At 42.6% G+C, this 20925-nt stretch overlaps 1 protein-coding gene across 11 annotated transcripts in view; it reads right to left on the bottom strand.

Annotated features, from left to right (window-relative positions):
• Positions 1-6831: 6831 nt before the first annotated feature.
• Positions 6832-20925, bottom strand: part of rbfox1 (RNA binding fox-1 homolog 1) — a 256048-nt gene continuing 241954 nt past the window's right edge. For 9 of the 11 annotated variants that reach the window (XM_052049733.1, XM_052049732.1, XM_052049731.1 and 6 more), the window contains one exon: positions 6832-9942. In XM_052049733.1, the coding sequence (XP_051905693.1) occupies positions 9820-9942 (123 nt within the window). In that variant the 3' untranslated portion in view covers positions 6832-9819. Of the gene's footprint in view, positions 9943-10116; positions 10227-20925 lie in introns of all 11 variants that reach the window. The other 2 variants (XR_007959562.1, XR_007959561.1) reach the window with 1 other exon arrangement.

The following is a 20925-nucleotide window of genomic DNA, read 5'->3' on the forward strand; positions in this document are numbered from 1 at the left end:
CCTGGGTGTACATTTATGTTTTCTACTTGTAATGAAAACTTCTGTTCAACAGCAGCCCCTAAAAGAATTTCCTGTCACTTAGTGTTCCTCACATTAACTGCTTTACTCTTGTCATACCAAGACATGAAACTGAAAACATTTATTGGAACAGAGAGTAAAAAATATAGCCCAAGCTAGTCTGTCAGAATTTGTAATGCCCATTTGCACTTTTACAATCATTCACATTTAATTTGTACGTACTGGAAAGAGTTATTGCTGTGACATTTGCATAAATTATAAGGACTATTGGGGGAGAGTGCTTCACAGTGGGAACCTATAAGATTTGGGGCCTCAAGAATGTCTTCCCATTTTCACCCCCAGATCAATACTTGAGAGTATGGTGTCCACACAACAGACTATTGGTATAGTGACGAGCGAAAAAAATGCAAATCACAAACCCCTTAGCTGACATGCGGTGACAAACAAGCGCTTACAATTGAGTGTGAATCAAGGTAAACACTGGCACAAATGTCAACGTCGTATATGTCATTTCTGGATAAAGCAACAATTTTATCAGTAGGGCTTTAATAAGTATGTTGAGCTTCATCTTGTCAATAAGCAGATCAGTGTATTGATAATGATGAGACAAGAACAATTATAATTACCCCATAATGATTAGACAAGAAAAATACAATAACCCAATTTTTTTCCAGATTTTTGTTCAGGTGTACATCCATGTTTTTTTGTTTCGCGTTTTATAATTATAGATATGTACATTGTGGTTAAGTGAGCAATTTGAATCAGTACTGCTGAACCATAAATTATAATAAGTTGATCAATACTGCCCCCTCTTGGACATAGATAAAACATTCCCTGTAATTGAAAACAACGTCATTTACACAAACTGAACATCAATCCCGATATTTTCTGAAGAGCTTGGCAAGAGGTGGGTTGTATCTGGAATGGTCACCAACTAATTTCAGGGCACAAAAAGATAAACAACCATTCACATTCAAATTCACACCTAAGGGCAGAAACAGAATGGACACATGCAAAGTGCTGTTGGTGCCTCACTTGTTAAGGACAGAAGTGCTGCAATGGGGACATGAAATGAAAGTCGCATGTCAGTGTTTTTCTGACAAAATGGCTGCTGGTTTTCTTCATTCGTTGCCTCTTCCTTCGCCTCTTCATTCACACTGTGTTGGACTTTGTTACTAGTCGGCCATTGTCATGGTTCACTTCATTCCTTTGACAAAATTGCGATCATCACTGGAGATGTCCAATCTGCCTATAAATAATGTTTTTTGCATCCATGGCATTCGTTCTAATAGGGTATCAGACCAAAGGGCCCAATTTTCATCAATAATTGTGGAAGGAGTTCAGTAAGGCCATGGAAACATCTTCAAGTCTGTAGTCAGGTTACCATCCACAGTCCAATGGCCAGACTGAGCGGGCTAACCATGCAGGACCGTTTGTGTTGACTTAAACTTCAGTGGTATTTTTTTTTCTCATGCTAACTCAGGACAATACATGCAGGTTGTTGCATGTATTTTACCAACATGCATTGCAAAAATGCCATGTGCTATTTATTTTGATATTGTTTGGTAAACACGGATTGCACTGCTTCCTCATATCTCTGGCCTGAAAAATAGTTTGACCGCATTCTGCATTTCATAAACTGCTGGTAGATTGTTTAGCTGACACATCTTGATTCTCAGCTAGGCATCCATCCATCCATTTTCCGATCCGCTTATCCTCACAAGGGTCGCGGGGGGGTGCTGAAGCCTATCCCAGCCATCTTCGGGCAGTTGGCAGGGAACCCCCTGAATCAGTTTGCCAGCCAATTGCAAAGCACACCGAGACGAACAACCATCCGCGCTCACACTCACACATTAGAGTGTTCAATCAGCCTGCCATGCAAGTTTTTGGAATATGGGAGAAAACCCACGCAGGCCTGGGGAGAACATGCAAACTCCACACATGGAGGCCGGAGCCCGTATTCTAATCCACAATTGTACCTCTGCAATGTGAGGTCAATGCGCTCATCACTGGACCACCGGGCCGCGCTCGACTGGGCATGTAGAACGGAATTAGTTCCTTTTTTTTTCTTTACTTGAATGTTCAGCAACTTAGCATTGCCATCTTTTTCATCGTTTTTCAAATCTTCTTTTTCTTTGTTTACACGTTCATTTTCACTTTCTGACACTTCCTCCTAAAATCTATGCCACAGTCAGTGCGGTGATGAGGGATAGTTCAATATTCGAAGGCATAGTATGTCCCTGGTCAGCACCAGACAATCGGCGACCAGAATATAATTTCCACATCACACGCAGGCACGCAGCCAGATAAAGAAAACCAATACAATGGAACAGCAGACATATGCCCAGCTTGGTGATTGTTGAAATACATGGCACACATGTGTACAACATTGTTTTAATTTTGTATTTTGTGCTATTTTGTATTTTCTTTCGGGTATGAGGCACCTGCATGTGATGTAATAACGGTAAATCTGTTCTCGATGTCGTTTGGCTGTCGCCGACCACTGAGGGGACTGCGCTGATACCCATCTCTGGTGTTTTTAGATATCATTCTCCAGTAAATTACATCCACATATTATAAACAGATTTTAAAGTGACCAAACGAATCAGATTGTTACAGAATAAGTCATGGACGATCCTTAAGGCTGCAGTATTGGATATGTAAAAGTGTTATTGAGTCGTCCCGCGCAGTGATGATCAAATGTCGAAAGATATTGTTGCGTCGACGTGCCACGGAGCAGAACTTCAAAAAGTATTTACATTTAAGATATGGGAAACATTCAGTGTTATTTGAAACCATGCTGCAAATTTTCTCAGAGAACCGTCCACCCTCGTGCTGTTACCAAGCGCACTAGAAAGACGAGAGGCTCTCCTGGTTCTCGCAATGGTTGGCGGGGGGCCCAGGTTGTTGTGTGTGTGTATATGTGTGTGTGTTTGTGTGTGTGTGTGTGTGTGTGTGTGTGTGTGTGTGTGTGTGTGTGTGTACTGCATGAGCTAAGTTTTGACTCAATTGTTGTGTCCCCCTGTTCTCTGTTCTGTTTCTGTTTCTTTGACCTTTTTATGGACCATTAACTAATCTGTCCTAAACACCAGTGCTGTATATTACAACATTGTATCTTTTTAGTTGATGTAACTCTAAATGACACATTTTTTTGGTATTTTTATATTGTATATTATAAGATATGAAACACATTTTCCAATGTGGTCTATTTTTCTGTGCACGCAGAAAGCGCAAGTCAATAATTACCGACTTACTGAAGGACTTGAATTATCTCATGGTTAAGGGCAACATTTAAGATCTTAGAGCTGTGCAAAAGTCTTGCGCCACGGAGAAATGTTGTTTTGTATCAGCTATAATAACTGTGCATGATATTCCTGTCTTTTGTTAGGATATCTTTATGAGAATAGCTACAATAATTTGCCATTCCTCTGATGATTCTCATTGAAATAGTATATGTATTTTTAACGCTAATTATTTTGTCTATTTTCATATGGCTTTGCAAAATTCATAATCCTATTAGTTTTTATTCATTTGGTTGCCTCTGATTATCTCCTGCTATTTATTTTGATTCGGAGAAAAAAAACTGATGGACAAACCAAATTCATTACTCTTGTGATGTCGGCAAATGACCACAAGATGGTGGACAGAAACCAATATGGAAGAAAGAGCCTTGCATCGACAAGCCTCAAACTGATGCGAACAAGGAAACCAACAAAAAGCAAAAACGGAATACAGTATTGCCTGAATGTCTTTCAACGAGAGAGAAAAAAGTAGTCCTCTAAAAAGGCCGAGCAACGACCATTTTGGTGAGTGCTATCGTTTTTTTTTCTATTACTAATATTATTGGTAGGGCGGCCCGGCAGACCAGTGGTTAGCACGTTGGTTTCACAGTGCGGAGGTACCGGGTTCGATTGCAGCTCCGGCCTCCCTGTGTGGAGTTTGCATGTTCTCCCCGGGCTTGCGTGGGTTTTCTCCGGGTGCTCCGGTTTCCTCCCGCATTCCAAAAACATGCGTGGCAGGCTGATTGAACACTCTAAATCAGGCATGTCCAAAGTCCGGCCCGCGGGCCAAATCCGGCCCGCGGTCAAATTTCATCCGGCCCTCGGCCCCTGTCATAAAATCAGTGCCGTCTGGCCCGCAGGTTGGGCGCAATGGAACACGTGTTGCATTGACTGAGGTCTCGTAGACTGGTGAGTGATGTTTCATAGAGTACTGCTTCCCTCTAGCGGCTAAATGAGTAATAGCATTCACTAAATGAGTAATAGCATTTTGACACTAGAGGGCATCACTCACGAGTTAACAAGACATCACTCCGTGTTTATATTGACTGATATGTCATATTTCAAATGATCCTTGCAGTTGTGGATATGTGTATTGCTTGTTCATTTCCCTGTTGCTCGAGTCAAAGGTTTTGTGACTATTGAAAAGTCATGGTGATACATTTTATGTTTCAAATCAATCGATTTGCACTCAGGAGACTTCTGTTTAAGAAAAAGTCAAGTGAATAAGCAGTTGCATGTGATATACCTGTTTCAAATGAACCAAAAGAAATTCTTAAGATTGTTGAAATTAAAATAAAAATGGAAATGTGAAACAGACTGGCTTACTAAAATTTGTTGAACAATATTGTTGTTCAATGTAAAGAATGTCAGCCAAGGTCAGCCCCCCGACATTTTACCACATAAAATCTGGCCCCCTTGGCAAAAAGTTTGGACACCCCTGCTCTAAATTGTTCCTAGGTGTGAGTGTGAGCGTGGTGGTTGTTCGTTTCTGTGTGCCCTGTGATTGGCTGGTAACCGATTCAGGGTGTCCCCCGCCTACTGCCCGATGACAGCTGAGATAGGCTCCAGCACCCCCCGCGACTCTAGTGAGGATCAAGCGGCTCGGAAGATGAATGAATGAATGAATAATATTATTGGTGTTATTACAGTATTTTACTTTCGAGTAGAAAGACTTAAAATATACACCCTGAACTGGTTGCCAGCCAATGGCAGGGCACACATAAACGAACAACCATTTGCGTTCACAAACACACCTTTTCGGACATATTATTGTCCAATTAACTGACCACGCATGCTTATGGAACGTTGGAGGAAACCGGAGTACTCTGAGATTACCCACACAGGCACAGGGAGAACATACAAACGGCACTCAGGAAGGCCACAGCCCGGATTCTAACCGACAACCTGTGAGGTAGGTGTGCTAGCCAATTGACTTGTGTGTTGAATGTCCTCAATTTTATTTTTCCAAGGGGGCTGCATACAAGAGAATCATCTGGATCTTGATCATTTTTATTTTATTTTATTTAAGTACAAAGATGTATACTTTTAAAAAATTTGAATCCAGATGATTTTAATTTAGGCGGCCCGGTAGTCCAGTGGTTAGCACGTCGGCTTCACAGTGCAGAGGTAGCGGGTTCGATTCCAGCTCCGGCCTCTCTGTGTGGAGTTTGCATGTTCTCCCCGGGCCTGCGTGGGTTTTCTCCGGGTGCTCCGGTTTCCTCCCACATTCCAAAAACATGCGTGGCAGGCTGATTGAACACTCTAAATTGTCCCTAGGTGTGAGTGTGAGTGCGAATGGTTGTTCGTTTCTGTGTACCCTGCGATTGGCTGGCAAACGATTCAGGGTGTCCCCCGCCTACTGCCCGGAGACAGCTGGGATAGGCTCCAGCACCCCCCGCGACCCTAGTGAGGATCAAGCGGCTTGGAAGATGAATGAATGAATGAATGAATGATTTTAATTTGTCGTTGATGGTATAGTGGTCCTCTCGCCTGACTTGTGTGCGGGCAGCTTGGGATCGGTTCCCACTCAGTGGCACTGTGGATGTGGGTGTGAAAGGTCATTCGCCTCTGCGACTGACGGGCGACCAGTTGAGGGTGTCATCTGCCCTCCACCCGAAGATAGCTAGTAAGGCTGCAGAATCTGCCTTTGCAGGATAAGAGGTGTTGAAAATTAATGGATGATTTTACTTTGTGCAACCATTTGACAATATAAAATGGAATAAATTCAAAACACATTTTTTCAGGGTATCAGAGATGAGTTCTTTTCTATCTTTATTTTATTTTTCGTTTATCCTGAAAATATCCAGTTTGAAAACTGCCTCTCTAACATGTGACCTGCATTGCATTATTGATTGACTGTTTCTTGGTCAGTGAGACATTACGAACTTGTGCAATGTGAAACCCTTCATCAATTAAACACTTATATTGCATATCTTTCAGCCGAATCACAAGTTGTTTTTTCTAAGTACACCATTCAAACTGAGCGCAATTCATGTCTTATTTAATAAAAAAGCAAGCAAGGACAGACATAATTGACATGTCTCAAAGTGTGCTCTTCATCACCTTGTGGAATCATAAATAATAATGGGAAATATCAAAACAAGTCAATATTTCTCTAACTTTTGTGTGACTGACAAAGATTGAATTAATACTTCAGTCTTCTTTCCAGACTCGTTATTGGGCACATTAATTTACTTCATTCGAGAAAACAAATATGTCCCATTTGTCGCGGAAAACGAACAGGATACATTTCTGCCGCAAAATCTGTTTTAAGGTCATTCGTACAATCTAGTTTTCATGGAGTGCTCGATTCCCACAATGAAATGATCGATGTTATTGAACCCCAAAACACCCTATCCCCTATTTTTGATGTACCACAAAGTAAAACAGATGACATCTGTTATTTGCATGCAAGAACATTGTGTTTTACTCACAAATAACCCACAACATCTGCAATTTTTCCCATAGGGTGCATTAAAAAATCCTAAATCTTAAAAAACGTGTAACATGGAAACCAAGCATCAAAAAAAAGTTGAGAAAACCAAACTTTATTGATGGTTATTGACAAGTGGAAGAACCATAATACATGCACATACAATGACAGTGCAGGAAGCCTTGGTTTGAACCACAACACCTACTGGAAGCAGCACTTGGATAAAGTAGTTACAGAATCAGACATTCAGCAGAGTGAAAACCTTTCGAGTCATCCTGTCTCTGAGCATATTATACGTGGTCATTCGGAACGTACAGATTTGAACCAGCAGCACCAAACCGCCCTGATGATTTTTACGCCACCTTGAATGTGGCGCATCCGCGGGTTCTGATTTGTGAGAAGATATAAAAGGGAAGATATGTGTGGAACAACAGCACTAATTGGGAATGTTTGTAAACAGCACGTGGTGGAAAGAGTGGCTTGTAGACCGGCTCACAATACAGCTGCGGCCAAGCTCCCTTTTCCCCAAGTAGCATCGTTCATCGACATTATAGATTATGATTCCGTGGACGTCTATGTACATCATTCATGAGCTTGTTCATAAATGATTTATTTTTTCACATGTATATCATTGTATCATCTTTTCCCAAAGAGTAAAGGTTGATAGTCTAGAAAAGTAAGCTAGGTCACGCTAAGTATAACTTAAGAGCAAAATCAACTGAATTAAAAACAAAAAAAGAGAAAAAATGTACACCTACAGCACTGATATGTCTCAGATTTATGTGGAAATTACAAGTTACGTGTGCAAAATGGTACATTTGACAGCATAAACAAATGTGCACACATATCGTATAACTACAATGTATTTATTTGTAAAGACTTGCTAGAAATCGGAACGTGACTTGATAGAAAAGGAGCTGGCTTTTCCTAGCAACCGATCTAATTGCCTAAATCTAAAACACTATACCATTATGTATTTCATATAAGATAAAATCTTCGCTGCACAGTTCAAATATCATATGTTGTTTGGGTATTATATCTTTACCTCCATTAGTTTGTAATTACTGGATGGAAAAAAAAGCAAATGAACATTTTTCAAAGATGATCAAATACAGTGCAATATATACTAAAACATTTTCCAGCAATATAAATAATAATAATAAATGACATTTGTAAGCGCCTTCCACAACACTCAAGGACACTGTACAGCCAAGACCAATGGTAAAACACAGATAAAATAATAAAGAAAGAAAGGATTTAAGGCGGGTAGGCAAGTCTGAATAGGTGGGTTTTGAGCTGGGTTTTGAATAAGGAAAGAGAGTCAATATTACGAATGTTGGGAGGAAGTGAGTTCCAGAGTTTGGGGGCAGAGCGACTGAAGGCTCTGCACCCCATTGTACTGAGACGGGCAGAGGGTAGAAAAAGGTGGAGGGAGGATGAGGACCTGAGTGAGCGAGAGGGAATGGAGATTTGAAGATCTGACAGATAAAAATGATCAGTTATACCAACGAATTTATTGGAAGTTCTTATTTAAAAAATTAACATTGAAAAAAACAAAAAATAAACATCTACACCCCAATACCCTTCGCTACTCAGGACAAAAAAAGGATTAGTGCAGCACAAGGCTCAATGAATCTGAAGGATTGTGACTTCGCTCGTCATTCACATTCTTCAGATGAATTATTGATTCAATCATTTTTTTCATAGTTTAGCTCACAGATTCTCACTAATTTATGAACAAATATTTGGGTTGCCATGACAGTCATTTCCCGCTTTCTACTTGACAGAATCCGTGACTAAACGCATGAACACACTGATCTGTCCACGGAAACCTTTGGCTTACTGTGATATCAAACCACATATTTAGTCAATAAAGCTACAGTCTAAAAATGTGCTGATTCGCCTATTTTTTTTCCCTCGTGACTAACTCCGACGCTAACTACTCTCACGTCTCTATCGTCAACAGAAGTTGATACTTGCTGGCATTTCTTCTGTCCACATCCCCGTCTAAATTTTGGATTATGACCAAACTACCCCAAATGAACTCAAAAAAGAGAAGTTGTTGAGTCTCTGAAAAAGCTAATTGTTGGACCAAAAAAAACCCAAAGAAACTGAAGACAATAAAATCTTTTTTTTTTAATTGACGAAAAATTACCGCAGGAACATTTTACGATTAATATAATCAAACTGCACTGTGAAATGTGTAGAGGTCAGTGGAAAAAAAGTTTTTCCTCAAAACAAATGAGACATGAAAGTCATGATCTTGAGACGATGGAGGTCAATGAATTAACAATCCGTTGCTTCTTTGGGCTGTTTTAATTAGCTATCCTGCCTGCTAATGTTCACAAAAGCTCCATCTATATGACAATGTTCTCAAAACCTCTTCACATTATCCCAAACTGCATAATAAAATGCACCAGTCACAATTAGTAAGTGCAAAAGGATGCAGAGAGAAGAAACACGACAAGAATAGTCCTTTAAATACTTTTAAACAAATGACAATGCTATGCTATGAAAAGCTTGAATCTCTAAATGATTTTAGTTCATTTTCTATTTTCCTCAAACTTAAGGATAAATTTCATTTTCATTGTTTTTGGAAGAAAAACTATTTCAAGATTTGGAGACACATGCTTTTCATTGGTAAATTGGTTTAAAAAAACTACCGGTAAACTCAATATTTATCTTTCAGAGGGCTGTTCTACACAACAATATGTATCAGATAAATATGTCATCCGTGTCCTAAATTTTTACTCTAACATTTACTCTATTGGTACCATGGACACAATTTCTACAGCTGAAAACTATGTTGAAATCTTTCGAAATGAAAACCCCACAATATCAAAATACACGGCACAAATTATCTGAGTTATAAGATGAAAAATGTCAGCTTTCATTTTCGTCTCATATATTTTTGTCTCTCACTCTCTCTCTCAGGAGATGCTGAAATTATGCTTAAATGGCATGTATTACAATATCCAGGCCTCAGAATTGTCTGTCTTATATTCACACTCCTCTGTTTACGCAAACACACACACACACTTTCTTCATGTCCAGTTGGAAGGTTCTGTTTCAGTTGGGGAGGTGTAGCTAATAGGGAGCAAAGCGGCTGTAGCCTCCCCGGTATATACTAGCCTGGAGGGAGGACAGCACAAGCCCTACGTCGTCAACATGGCTCCGTGTTTTGGCATCTGTCAGAGGGGTGAATGCATTCTGAAATACATGTGGAGAGAAACACGAGTGTGACACACAAATTAAAAACAAAATCTTGTAAAACCAGTGTAAAAATAATGAAAATAGTCCAAACACAAAATAAACACATGCACACCATTGTTAACCCCCTTTGATTCAGTATCAACTAGAACTACAGTTCCAACGTGACGTTACCGTTTTTCCTGCGCAAACCCGTGGGGTGGGGGTGAAAAGAGCCATGACCGGAGCAATCGTCATGCAGCAAGCACAGCGAGACACTTCATGCCAGGGGAACATGCCAATAGCTATGTGAAAGAAATCCAGTCAATATACGCTGAAAAAAATGGAGGGAAGGATTAATTAAATAAGAAAAAAAAATCAAACAAAAGTAGTGATGGGAATTCCGGCTCCTTTGGCTCGGTTCCCTAAAAAGAGCCGGCTCTTTCGGCTCCCAAATGCCTCCTCAGCTTTTTTGTTGCTTAAATAAATTTAATACCAAAAATAACGTAATATTATGTGTAAAATGAATTACTAATGCAAAAATAGACATTATATCAAATATTTATTATCTATATGGCTTTACTTATGTCATGTTCCATATTCAACAGCAGGGGGCAGGCGCTCATGTTTGCCGCCTGCACACCTGCTTTATCGGTGATTGCACCAGCTATATTTAGGCGCTCCGGCAATCGACTCACTGCCGGAGTATTCCATGCCGTGCCACTGCTGTTGCCCATACCCTTTTGAATATGCTACCTTAAGAATATTGAGGATTGTAACATTCCTCGATGCCGCTTGTTCACAATTATAGTATTTGCCTAATCCTATTCCATGGCGTTTTGCGCAAATGTTTTCTGTCATCTCGTTATATTTAATTCCTGTTTTTCTTTTAGTAACCAGCGTTTTCAGTTTTCTGTTTAGACGGGGCTTTTTGTTTAGAATAAATATTATTTTGTGACAAAGTTCCTTTCTGTGCCTGCTGTTTCAGGGATCCACTTATTCCCAGTTTGTTGCGCACGAAGCGATTACTCTGTCGCTTTGAGCGCAATATTCTTCTGAACATACTCAACATGGAGTACAACATGGAGTGCTACAAAAATAAAAACAAAGTACAAAGACCCATCTCAAAACAAGGTTATCAAAAAGTTCCAATCTCTGAATGTGTATATTTATAAGCTTTTAACTTGCATTGAATACCACATAACAAATTATAAATTAAAATTTGTCAAACAAAAAGAAAAAAGCAGCATCCAGGTAAAGGTTTTAGATTGTCTTTTGCGAAGATTGGCATGAAGAAAAACCAAATGCCTCAGCTATGAGGGGTTGATCTTGTTTCTCCTCTCTGTTAACATTTGCCCTGTTTTGGAGAAGATTCTCTATGAGGGGACAGATATTGCGACAACACACAGCCAACACAAAATGGCTGAGAATCCCTTGCAATCATTTTACCCAGTGCCTTGTCAATTGTGTTCTGTTTTGCTGGTTTTATAGCTTTTTGCATAAAGTGGCTCATAGAGCTCTGGGTTGTACATCTAGGCAGTTGTGACATTGCAGCAGCAGCAACAGTTGCAGACACACTAGCACCTTCATTAATAGCTAGTTCCCTTGCTTGTCTTTTCTCTTCAAATTGTACTGATGGTTGGACTTTTCTGATGTGCCTGTGCAGGTTATTTGTGGAGCCTGATCTATGGGATATTTTAACCTTGCACACTCTACACGCTGCCTTTGAACTATAAAATAAATTGAAATGAGTCCATATTTCACTGCGTTTCCTATCCATTTTCTCACCTTTCCGCTTTCCACTGTGTTGTTTTTTTCACTAACTAGCTCTCCTGTCTCCTCGTCTGTCTTGTTCGCGTGCTGCTGTGTGTGTCTCTTCTCTAACCCCTCCCCTTCTCTTAAACTGCAGCGTTCTTGTACTCACTACATTGTGAGGACCGGTGTGAGTTTTTAACCAACGGAGTGAGGACATTTTGACGAAGTGAGGACATTTTGGCCGGTCCTCACTTTGACACCCTCTAAATCAACTCCAAAGTGTCCAAAACGGGTACCCTGTGCTTTTCCCCAAAGGTCCCCAGAATGGGTCCATGTTGAGAATTTTTCGCCAGGAATTCACACCCTTTTTGCTCTCTACTGCAGCTTCTGTCGAAATTCAGTACTGCACCAACTTCACACTTTTTGCTCTCTACTGCAGCTCGTGTCAAAATTTGGTACTGCAACAATTTCACTTTTTGCTCTCTACTTCAACTAGTGTCGAAATTTGGTACTGGACCAAAATTATAAATGACAAATCCCCTTGCTGCTCTTTGAAGAGCCACCTTGAGAAATAGTTATTTAAGATAAGATATCCTTTATTCGTCCCACACTGGGGAAATTTACAGCCTCCAGCAGCAAGAATGTATGTAGAAAGAAGAAAGAGAAAAAAACAACAAACATCTTTCAATTAAATGCAATATGAACACAAAATGGATAAATCGCAGTACTACTTACAATTTTCCTTCACATCATTTAATTATTATTATTATTATGATTTTTATTTTTTATTCATCAGCCTGACAGCAGTCGGTAGGAACGAGCGTCGGTATCTCTCCTTCTTGCAGCGCGGGTGTAACAGTCTCTGGCTGAAGGAGCTACCAAGTGCTGTCAGGGCGGGCTGGAGGGGGTGGGAGGGACTGGCCATCATAGCTTTTTTTGTTTGTTTTTCAAAGACCGTTACAAGTTATGTGAATTCAATTTTTTGTGAGGAATGTATTTTATTGAATGTGTTTGTTCTGAGTTTGTGTTGGACTCCTATTATTTCCATGTGATTTGGTTAAATGTATCCGATTAAAATTGGAAATGCAATTAATAATAGTACCCAAATTAAGTAAAGCCTCAGTCCTACCCAAAATCCACCATCATTTTTGCAAAACTTTAATTGTATTCAATAGAACGCAATGAAGGGACATAGCATTTTTTTCTTGTCTACATTACATTTTACATTGTCTAGATCCAAAAGTACTGTACTTAAACAAGTAGAAAAATGTATTACATCACAAAAGAGAGGTTCAAGGCTCGTTAAAGCCACTTTTCATCAGTTGTTTTTGTTGAGGCACAAATAAACGTTGCATTTAGCATAATTTTAAACTGTCTGACCATTACAATTTGACAAAGAAAATAACACTTTAAAACGATCTGACATTTGTATCTCTTCAATGTGTACACATACAGTGAACAACTGTGACATCAGCTCAATGAAATGTAGAGTGAAACTGAAATGAACAGATTTAAACACTAACCTCGTGTACATAAATACATAACAAATCATCTGGTACTAAACAAAGACATAAATGCAGCTCGAAGTGTGACAAACAACGATAAACAAGGTGTTTTCGCGATTCTTTCGCATGCTAATTAGCTCGCTAGCACCGACCTAGCATCGTCGCTATGTTGTTAGCATTCATTTAGCATCATCGCTATGTCGTTAGCAGTACTCTGAGCTAGCGAGTTTCAATGACAACAATTGAAGAAAAACGATCTCCGAAACACATTTCTAAATAATTCTAAGCACAAGCAGACTTACAGCCATTGCTTTCGAAGGTGAAACGAAAGGAATATAACGCAAGAGGACCAGTTGCAACGACCACAATCGGGCTTTCTGGAACGATTAGTCTGCTACCAACACGGCGTCTGCTACCCACAATGCACCGCGATAACTAAATGAATATTCTAAACACGATTTCTATTAATGAAATGGCCCGAAACTTTTATTGTGGGCAGAACACTTACATACAGGAGTTTATGAATAAAATGTGTGCGAGAATTGAAAGCCGTTGAGAGACGGCATCGTGTTTGCACATGGTGGCCAACTCCTACTGAGTGCATCAAGCCGAATTAATCAAATATCTTATCATAAAATAACTTATCATGGGGATTGACAATAGGATGGCACATATTTTTATTTTATTGGATGGATTCTGGAGTTGGTGTGAATTCACAAATACTGCGAGAATTCAGCTTGCAGGCATGGTTTTCCTTAGAAGAGGCTGTGAATCAGTCGCCAAATGTCTGCATGACAAATGTTCCCTCTAAATTGTGCTCGTGAGCAATTTCGCGTAGCTCTCGTGCTCCCAGCCGCACACGGTGATGCTGGCGCGCACAATGCGCAGCTGCAGGCAACATTGAAGGGGTGTTCACAGGGCACACATTTGCTCCGGCCCTGCACCGATATATTTTGTTGCGATATATTTTGCACCGCAGCAAAATGTGTGGAGCGTTCACACGAACAAAGCCGCTGAGCATGTCAGCACCGGCACAGCGTCGTGCAGCCCCACTTGCGTTCACACGGCAGTTTCTGCAGCGGAGCAAAACGACAGAAAACAAATGAGCTGTCGTGTTGTTGTTTTTTTTAAACGTATACACAACTCAAGGACTACTGGACAGGCACGTCCTTCTCCTTCTCGGTCTCCGTGCCTTCTGCTCGAGAGTGACCGCCCCCGAAAAACGCAAATCAACGATGACTTCAATGACACTCAGAAAAGCAAACACGTAATGCGCCAAACAGAAAATCAGAGAGGAAATCACAAAATAAATTATATGGGGGTGGGGGGTTGTGAGCACACAACAAAGGAACAAACTACACAAACAACTCCGAGACAGTCCAGTCTCCTACAAAAGGAAAGATGTTACCAGCTAAGTCTTGTGTCGTTATTAAACAAACACATGCAGTCCGACAGAGCGTGAAAGCAACGCATTCTCGCCGTACGTAAACTCTTCACAAGCATTTGCTCTGGAGCAAATTTAACCCAGTTGCGTTCACACGTGCAAATTTACATCGGTGCTGCTGCGCAAACGAGCTTTTGCTCCGGAGCAAATTTTTAAACCACCTCCCTGTGGTGGATCAAATTTGGTCCGGTGTAAGCTGTTTTCTGGGGCTACACCGGAGCTAATTTGCACGCGTGAACGCTCTACTGGGGCAGCCCTGGTGTAGCACCGGACCAAATTTTGCCGTGTGAACACCCCTTGAGACCGCTTAATTCACGAAAACCATATGTGGACATAGTTTACGAGCCCCTTAAATGAGCCTCTTTGTTTGTTTAAACCTCTTTCACACTTTTCGGTGGACAGGAGACTAGAAATGTTTGTGTTTAACTAAATGACATGCTTTCCATGATTAATGAGTAGGCAGTGTGGGACCATATTGCTACAGGTTGTATTGAGACTTGATTATTCTTGAAAAGACCCATGCTAAAATAAAAGTAACGAATGAGGGCTGGTATATATGTTACAACTCTCTATTCAGTGGTTTGATTTTTGCTTGTTTTGTAACATATCTGCTTCATGTAACTTGTGATCTCAGGTTTTAGACAGGTGTAACGCTTGTTTGAATTTGCTCACCGTGGTCCAAGTAATACTCAGGCAGTTTGAGTGAATGCTATTACAAATGGAAAATTAGAAGAAATATTGCTCATGACCTTGCTGCATGTCCACACGAATGACTCAAACTTAAATACTGTGGAATATTGCATGTTTCAAGTATGCCGACTCTAATCAGAATTTGAAAATGCTAGCTTAAAGCTCTTCTCATGGTCTCACCACCCGTGGGAGGGGTCAAAGGGGTCGGGTGCAATGCGAGCTGGGCGGCAGCCAAAGGCGGGGACCCTGGCGGTCCGATCCTCGGCTGCAGAAGCTAGCTCTTGGGACATGGAATGTCACCTCTCTGGCAGGGAAGGAGCCCGAACTGGTGTGTGAGGCAGAGAAGTTCCGACTGGATATACCGTATTTTCACGACTATAAGGCGCGATTAAAAGTCTTAAATTTTCTCCAAAATGGACAGTACGCCTTATGGTGCGGAGCGTCCTTTATATGCGCTGAGTTCCAAAATCTGACTGACTGCCGACACGCTGTTTATATAGAGAAAAGGCGGAAGTGACTGTGAAAGAAGTCGGCCAATCAGTGAAGGGTGGGCGTGTATACATACATATATGGAGAGGGAGAGAGAGAGAGAGAGAGAGAGAGGGAGAGAGAGGACAGACAAGCTAGTCCGCCAATGGTGAAGGGTGGGCGTGTAAGTGGACGCCTCAAGCCAGTATCAACACTTGTATAGAGTGTGGCAATGTGCTTTGTTGCAAAACAACTCCGGTTTTGGTTTCTAAGAACCCCTGAAAATAAATTCGACAAAAAGACACGCACGCCTACGAAGCTCAGTTCAAACTTAAAGCCACCGGTTATGCTTTTGGCATGCGTGCCCATCTCACAGCAGCGGTGAAAAAAAAAGTCAAGCAAATGAACTCTGAGCTTGCCGTTATTCCCGGAGGCTTGACTAAAGAACTCCAACCGCTGGACATTGGCATCAACCGGGCGTTCAAAGTAAAGTTGCAAACGGCATGGGAACAATGGATGATCGGTGGCAAACACAACTTTACAAAGAGTGAGAGGCAGCGCTTGGCGAGTTACGCCACAATACGCAACAACGAGAGGGAACGTGGCGTTTTTGATGGATTACGGTACTTGCACAATTGTTCAATTCTTTCTACACACACACGCGCTGCCACCATGTTTCGCTCTGTTCTTTACTTTCAAATGTGGGAAAGCTTCACACGAGAGAAATGTTGACTTTGCTGTTGCTACTCCTTCTTTCCGCTCGGCAATGCGTAGCAACTCACACTAGCATGTGATGCATTCAATGACAACTGAGATGTGCAGTCCTCTGCTTCTGATACAGAGGATGAGGAGTTTGATGGATTTCTAGGTGATGATTGATCGAAAAACGTGAGAACATTGTACGATGGCTAAATAAAATACACCCGAACTCAGTTCTGCTTCGTTGCCTTTTTAAAAACGTGTTTTTATCTTATTTGTATGTTTTGGCATGCTACCGTATGCTTCAAGCTAACGTGTTAGAGTGCGCGCATGCATGCCGTATGTTTAAGCTGGCGTATGTTTTACCACTGTAAAACTGCGGCTATTCGTACGATGCGTCCTGTGTATGTGTAAAATACAGAAATGTCACGCATTAATGAGACTGCGGCCATTAGTACGATGCGTCGAATAGTCGTGAAAATACGGTAGTCGGACTTGCCTCCACACACAGCCTAGGTTCTGGACAGCTGAGCAACGCTGTCTTGGGTGGTGATCGAGGGGAGGTCAAGTTCGAGATAGTGAGTGATTGGAAAGAAAAGCCACCAGCTGTTATAGGTCGCAAAGAGCCCTCATTTTGTGACTACTCTTGTTATAATGTATTTTATTCATATACCTGTACTGTATACTGCCATTTTTGTGTTATTTGTTTTGTTGGGGCATATATTTTTGCATTTGACTGCATGTGTTCTTACACATGTATTTTGTTAACATACTTGCATGTTCATAATGGACGTGTACCATAGTCATGTCCCACATAAGGAAATTCTGTTATCAAGACTGATTGAGCAACGCAACCATGATTTCTACTAAAGAATACTTACTGTTGTTACTTACTGGATGCAAATCATAATGATCCAGTTGAAATGTCCAAATCAGAATGAAACAAATTGGATATGCTGGGAACACTTCTGCAACACAGTACCTAACTCATTTTTTCTTGCAAAGCGTTGTGGCTGGCTTCTGCGCAGCTCTGCTAATTGAAATGTAAACAAACTCATGTCTGGGGGGAGGGGTGCTGCAAAAACTTCGTTTTGGAGCAGGTTACAGCCGCTCTTCTTCATGGCCAATGACTAAGTCAATTATCAAAATTGCCACAGCCTTTTTGAACTTTGAGGTCTGCTGTGAAGGCGAGCATGATAAATTTTGAGCAACATCTACATACAGTATTTGAGTAACTAGGCTCACCAATGTCACATACTCCGCGCACACACAGTATATTTAAACTGACTTACAATTTTACAATTGTTTTTAAAGCAACATAATTCCAAACTCTAATATGGAATTTAGATGAAACAATTATTTACTTATTGAATGCAAGTCATATTTTCCAGTTTCAATGTCCAAAGCTGAATGAAATAAATTGGATATGCTGGGGACACTTCTGCAATACAGTACCTAACTCTTTTTTTTCTTGCAAAGCGTTGTGGCTGGCTTCTGCGCAGCTCTGCTAATTGAAATGTAAACAAACTCATGTCTGGGGGGAGGGGTGCTGCAAAAACTTCGTTTTGGAGCAGGTAACAGCCGCTCCTCTTCATGGCCAATGACTAAGTCAATTATCAAAATTGCCACAGCCTTTTTGAACTTTGAGGTCTGCTGTGAAGGCGAGCATGATAAATTTTGAGCAACATCTACATACAGTATTTGAGTAACGAGGATCACCAATGTCACATACTCCTAAAATAATTACAGCAAATAAAATTATATATATGATCACAAACACAACCGCACACACAGTATATTTAAACTGACTTAAAAATTTACAATTGTTTTTAAAGCAACATAATTCCAAACTCTAATATGGAATTTAATCGTTTCTTGGTTTCTTGGAATTGGAATTCTTTACTTATTGAATGCAAGTCATATTTTCCAGTTTCAATGTCCAAAGCAGAATAAAATGAACTGGATTTTCTGGGGCCCTCCGTGAGTCGTCACCTTACCGTGGTGGAGGGGTTTGTGTGTCCCAATGATCCTAGAAGCTAAGTTGTCTGGGGCTTTATGCCCCTGGCAGGGTCACCCATGGCAAACAGGTTCTAGGTGAGGGGCCAGACAAAGCACGGCTCAAAGACCCCAATGATGAATACAATAAATGGATCTAGGTTTCCCTTGCCCGGACGCGGGTCACCGGGGCCCCCCTCTGGAGCCAAGCCTGGAGGTGGGGCTCGTTGGCAGGCGCCTGGTGGCCGGGCCTACACCCATGGGGCCCAGCCGGGCACAGCCCGAAGAGGCAATGTGGGTCCCCCTTCCCATAGGCTCACCACCCATGAGAGGGGCCAAAGGGGTCGAGTGCAATGTGAGCTGGGCGGCAGCCAAAGGCGGGGACCCTGGCGGTCCGATCCTCGGCTGCAGAAGCTAGCTCTTGGGACATGGAATGTCACCTCTCTGGCAGGGAAGGAGCCCGAGCTGGTGTGTGAGGCAGAGAATTTCCGACTGGATATAGTCGGACTTGCCTCCACACACAGCCTGGGTTCTGGTACCAGTTCTCTCGAGAGGGGTTGGACTCTCTTTCACTCTGGAGTTGCTCACGGTGAGAGGCGCAGAGCAGGTGTGGGCATGCTCATTGCCCCCCGGCTCAGTGCCTGTAAATTGGGGTTCACACCGGTGGACGAGAGGGTTGCATCCCTTCGCCTGCGGGTGGGGGGACGGGTCCTGACTGTTGTTTGTGCATATGCACCAAACAGCAGCTCAGCATACCCACCCTTTTTTGAGTCCTTGGAGGGTGTGCTGGAGAGTACTCCTGCTGGGGACTCCCTTGTTCTACTGGGGGACTTCAATGCTCACGTGGGCAATGACAGTGAGACCTGGAGGGGCGTGATTGGGTGGAACGGCCCCCCCAATCAGAACTCGAGTGGTGTTTTGTTATTGGACTTCTGTGCTCGTCACGGACTGTCCATAACGAACACCTTGTTCAAGCATAAGGGTGTCCACATGTGCACTTGGCACCAGGACACCCGAGGCCGTAGTTCCATGATCGACCTTGTGGTCGTGTCATCGGATTTGCGGCCGCATGTTCTGGACACTCGGGCGAAGAGAGGGGCGCAGCTGTCAACTGATCACCAGCTGGTGGTGAGTAGGCTCCGATGGTGGGGGAAGATGCCGGTCCGTCCTGGCAGACCCAAACGTATTGTGAGGGTCTGTTGGGAGCGTCTGGCAGAATCCCCTGTCAGAAGGAGTTTCAACCCCCACCTCCGACAGAGCTTTTCCCATGTTCCGGAGTAGACGGGGGACATTGAGTCCGAGTGGACCATGTTCCGTGCCTCTATTGTTGAGGCGGCCAATCTGAGTTGTGGCCATAAGGTGGTTGGTGCCTGTCGTGGCGGCAACCCTCGTACTCGCTGGTGGACACCAGCAGTAAGGGATGCCGTCAAGCTGAAGAAGGAGTCCTATCGAGCCTTTATGGCCTGTGGGACCCCAGAGGCAGCTGACGGGTATCGACTGGCCAAGCAGAACGCAGCTTTGGTGGTCGCCGAGGCAAAAACCAGAGCATGGGAAGAGTTCGGTGAGGCCATGGAAGCCGACTTCCGAACGGCTTCGAGGAAATTCTGGTCCACCATCCGACGTCTCAGGAGGGGGAAGCAGTGCACCACTAACACTGTGTACAGTGGGGATGGGGCGCTGCTGACTTCGACTCGGGACGTTGTGAACCGGTGGGCAGAATACTTCGAAGACCTCCTCAACTCCACCAACACGCCTTCCTTGGAGGAAGCAGAGCCTGGGGACTCTGAGGTGGGCTCTCCTATCTCTGTGGTTGAAGTCACCGATGTGGTTAAAAAGCTCCTCAGTGGCAAGGCCCGGAGTTCCTCAAGGCTCTGGATGTTGTGGGGCTGTCCTGGTTGACACGCCTCTGCAACATCGCGTGGTCAACAGGGAGAGTGCCTCTGGATTGGCAGACCGGGGTGGTAGTCCCTCTTTTTAAAAAGGGGGACCGGAGGGTGTGTTCCAACTACAGAGGGATCACACTCCTCAGCCTCCCTGGTAAGGTCTATTCAGGGGTGCTGGAGAGGAGGGTCCGTCAGGAAGTCGAGCCTCAGATTGAGGAGGAGCAGTGTGGTTTTCGTCCCGGCCGTGGAACAGTGGACCAGCTCTACACCCTTAGCAGGGTTCTCGAGGGTATGTGGGAATTCGCCCAACCAGTCTACATGTGTTTTGTGGACTTGGAGAAGGCGTTTGACCGTGTCCCTCGGGGAGTTCTGTGGGGGGTGCTTCGTGGGTATGGAGTACCGAACCCCCTGTCTCGGAGTTGTTTGTTCACAACCCCCCATAGAATTTATTTTGTGATTTCCTCTCTTGATTTTCAGTTTGGCGCATTAGTGTTTGCTTTTCTGAGTGTCATTGAAGTCATCGTTCATTTACGTTTTCTTGGGTGTTCACTCTCGAGCAGAAGGC

Source organism: Hippocampus zosterae, chromosome 17, assembly GCF_025434085.1.
Source record: "Hippocampus zosterae strain Florida chromosome 17, ASM2543408v3, whole genome shotgun sequence".
Lineage (NCBI taxonomy): Eukaryota > Metazoa > Chordata > Actinopteri > Syngnathiformes > Syngnathidae > Hippocampus > Hippocampus zosterae.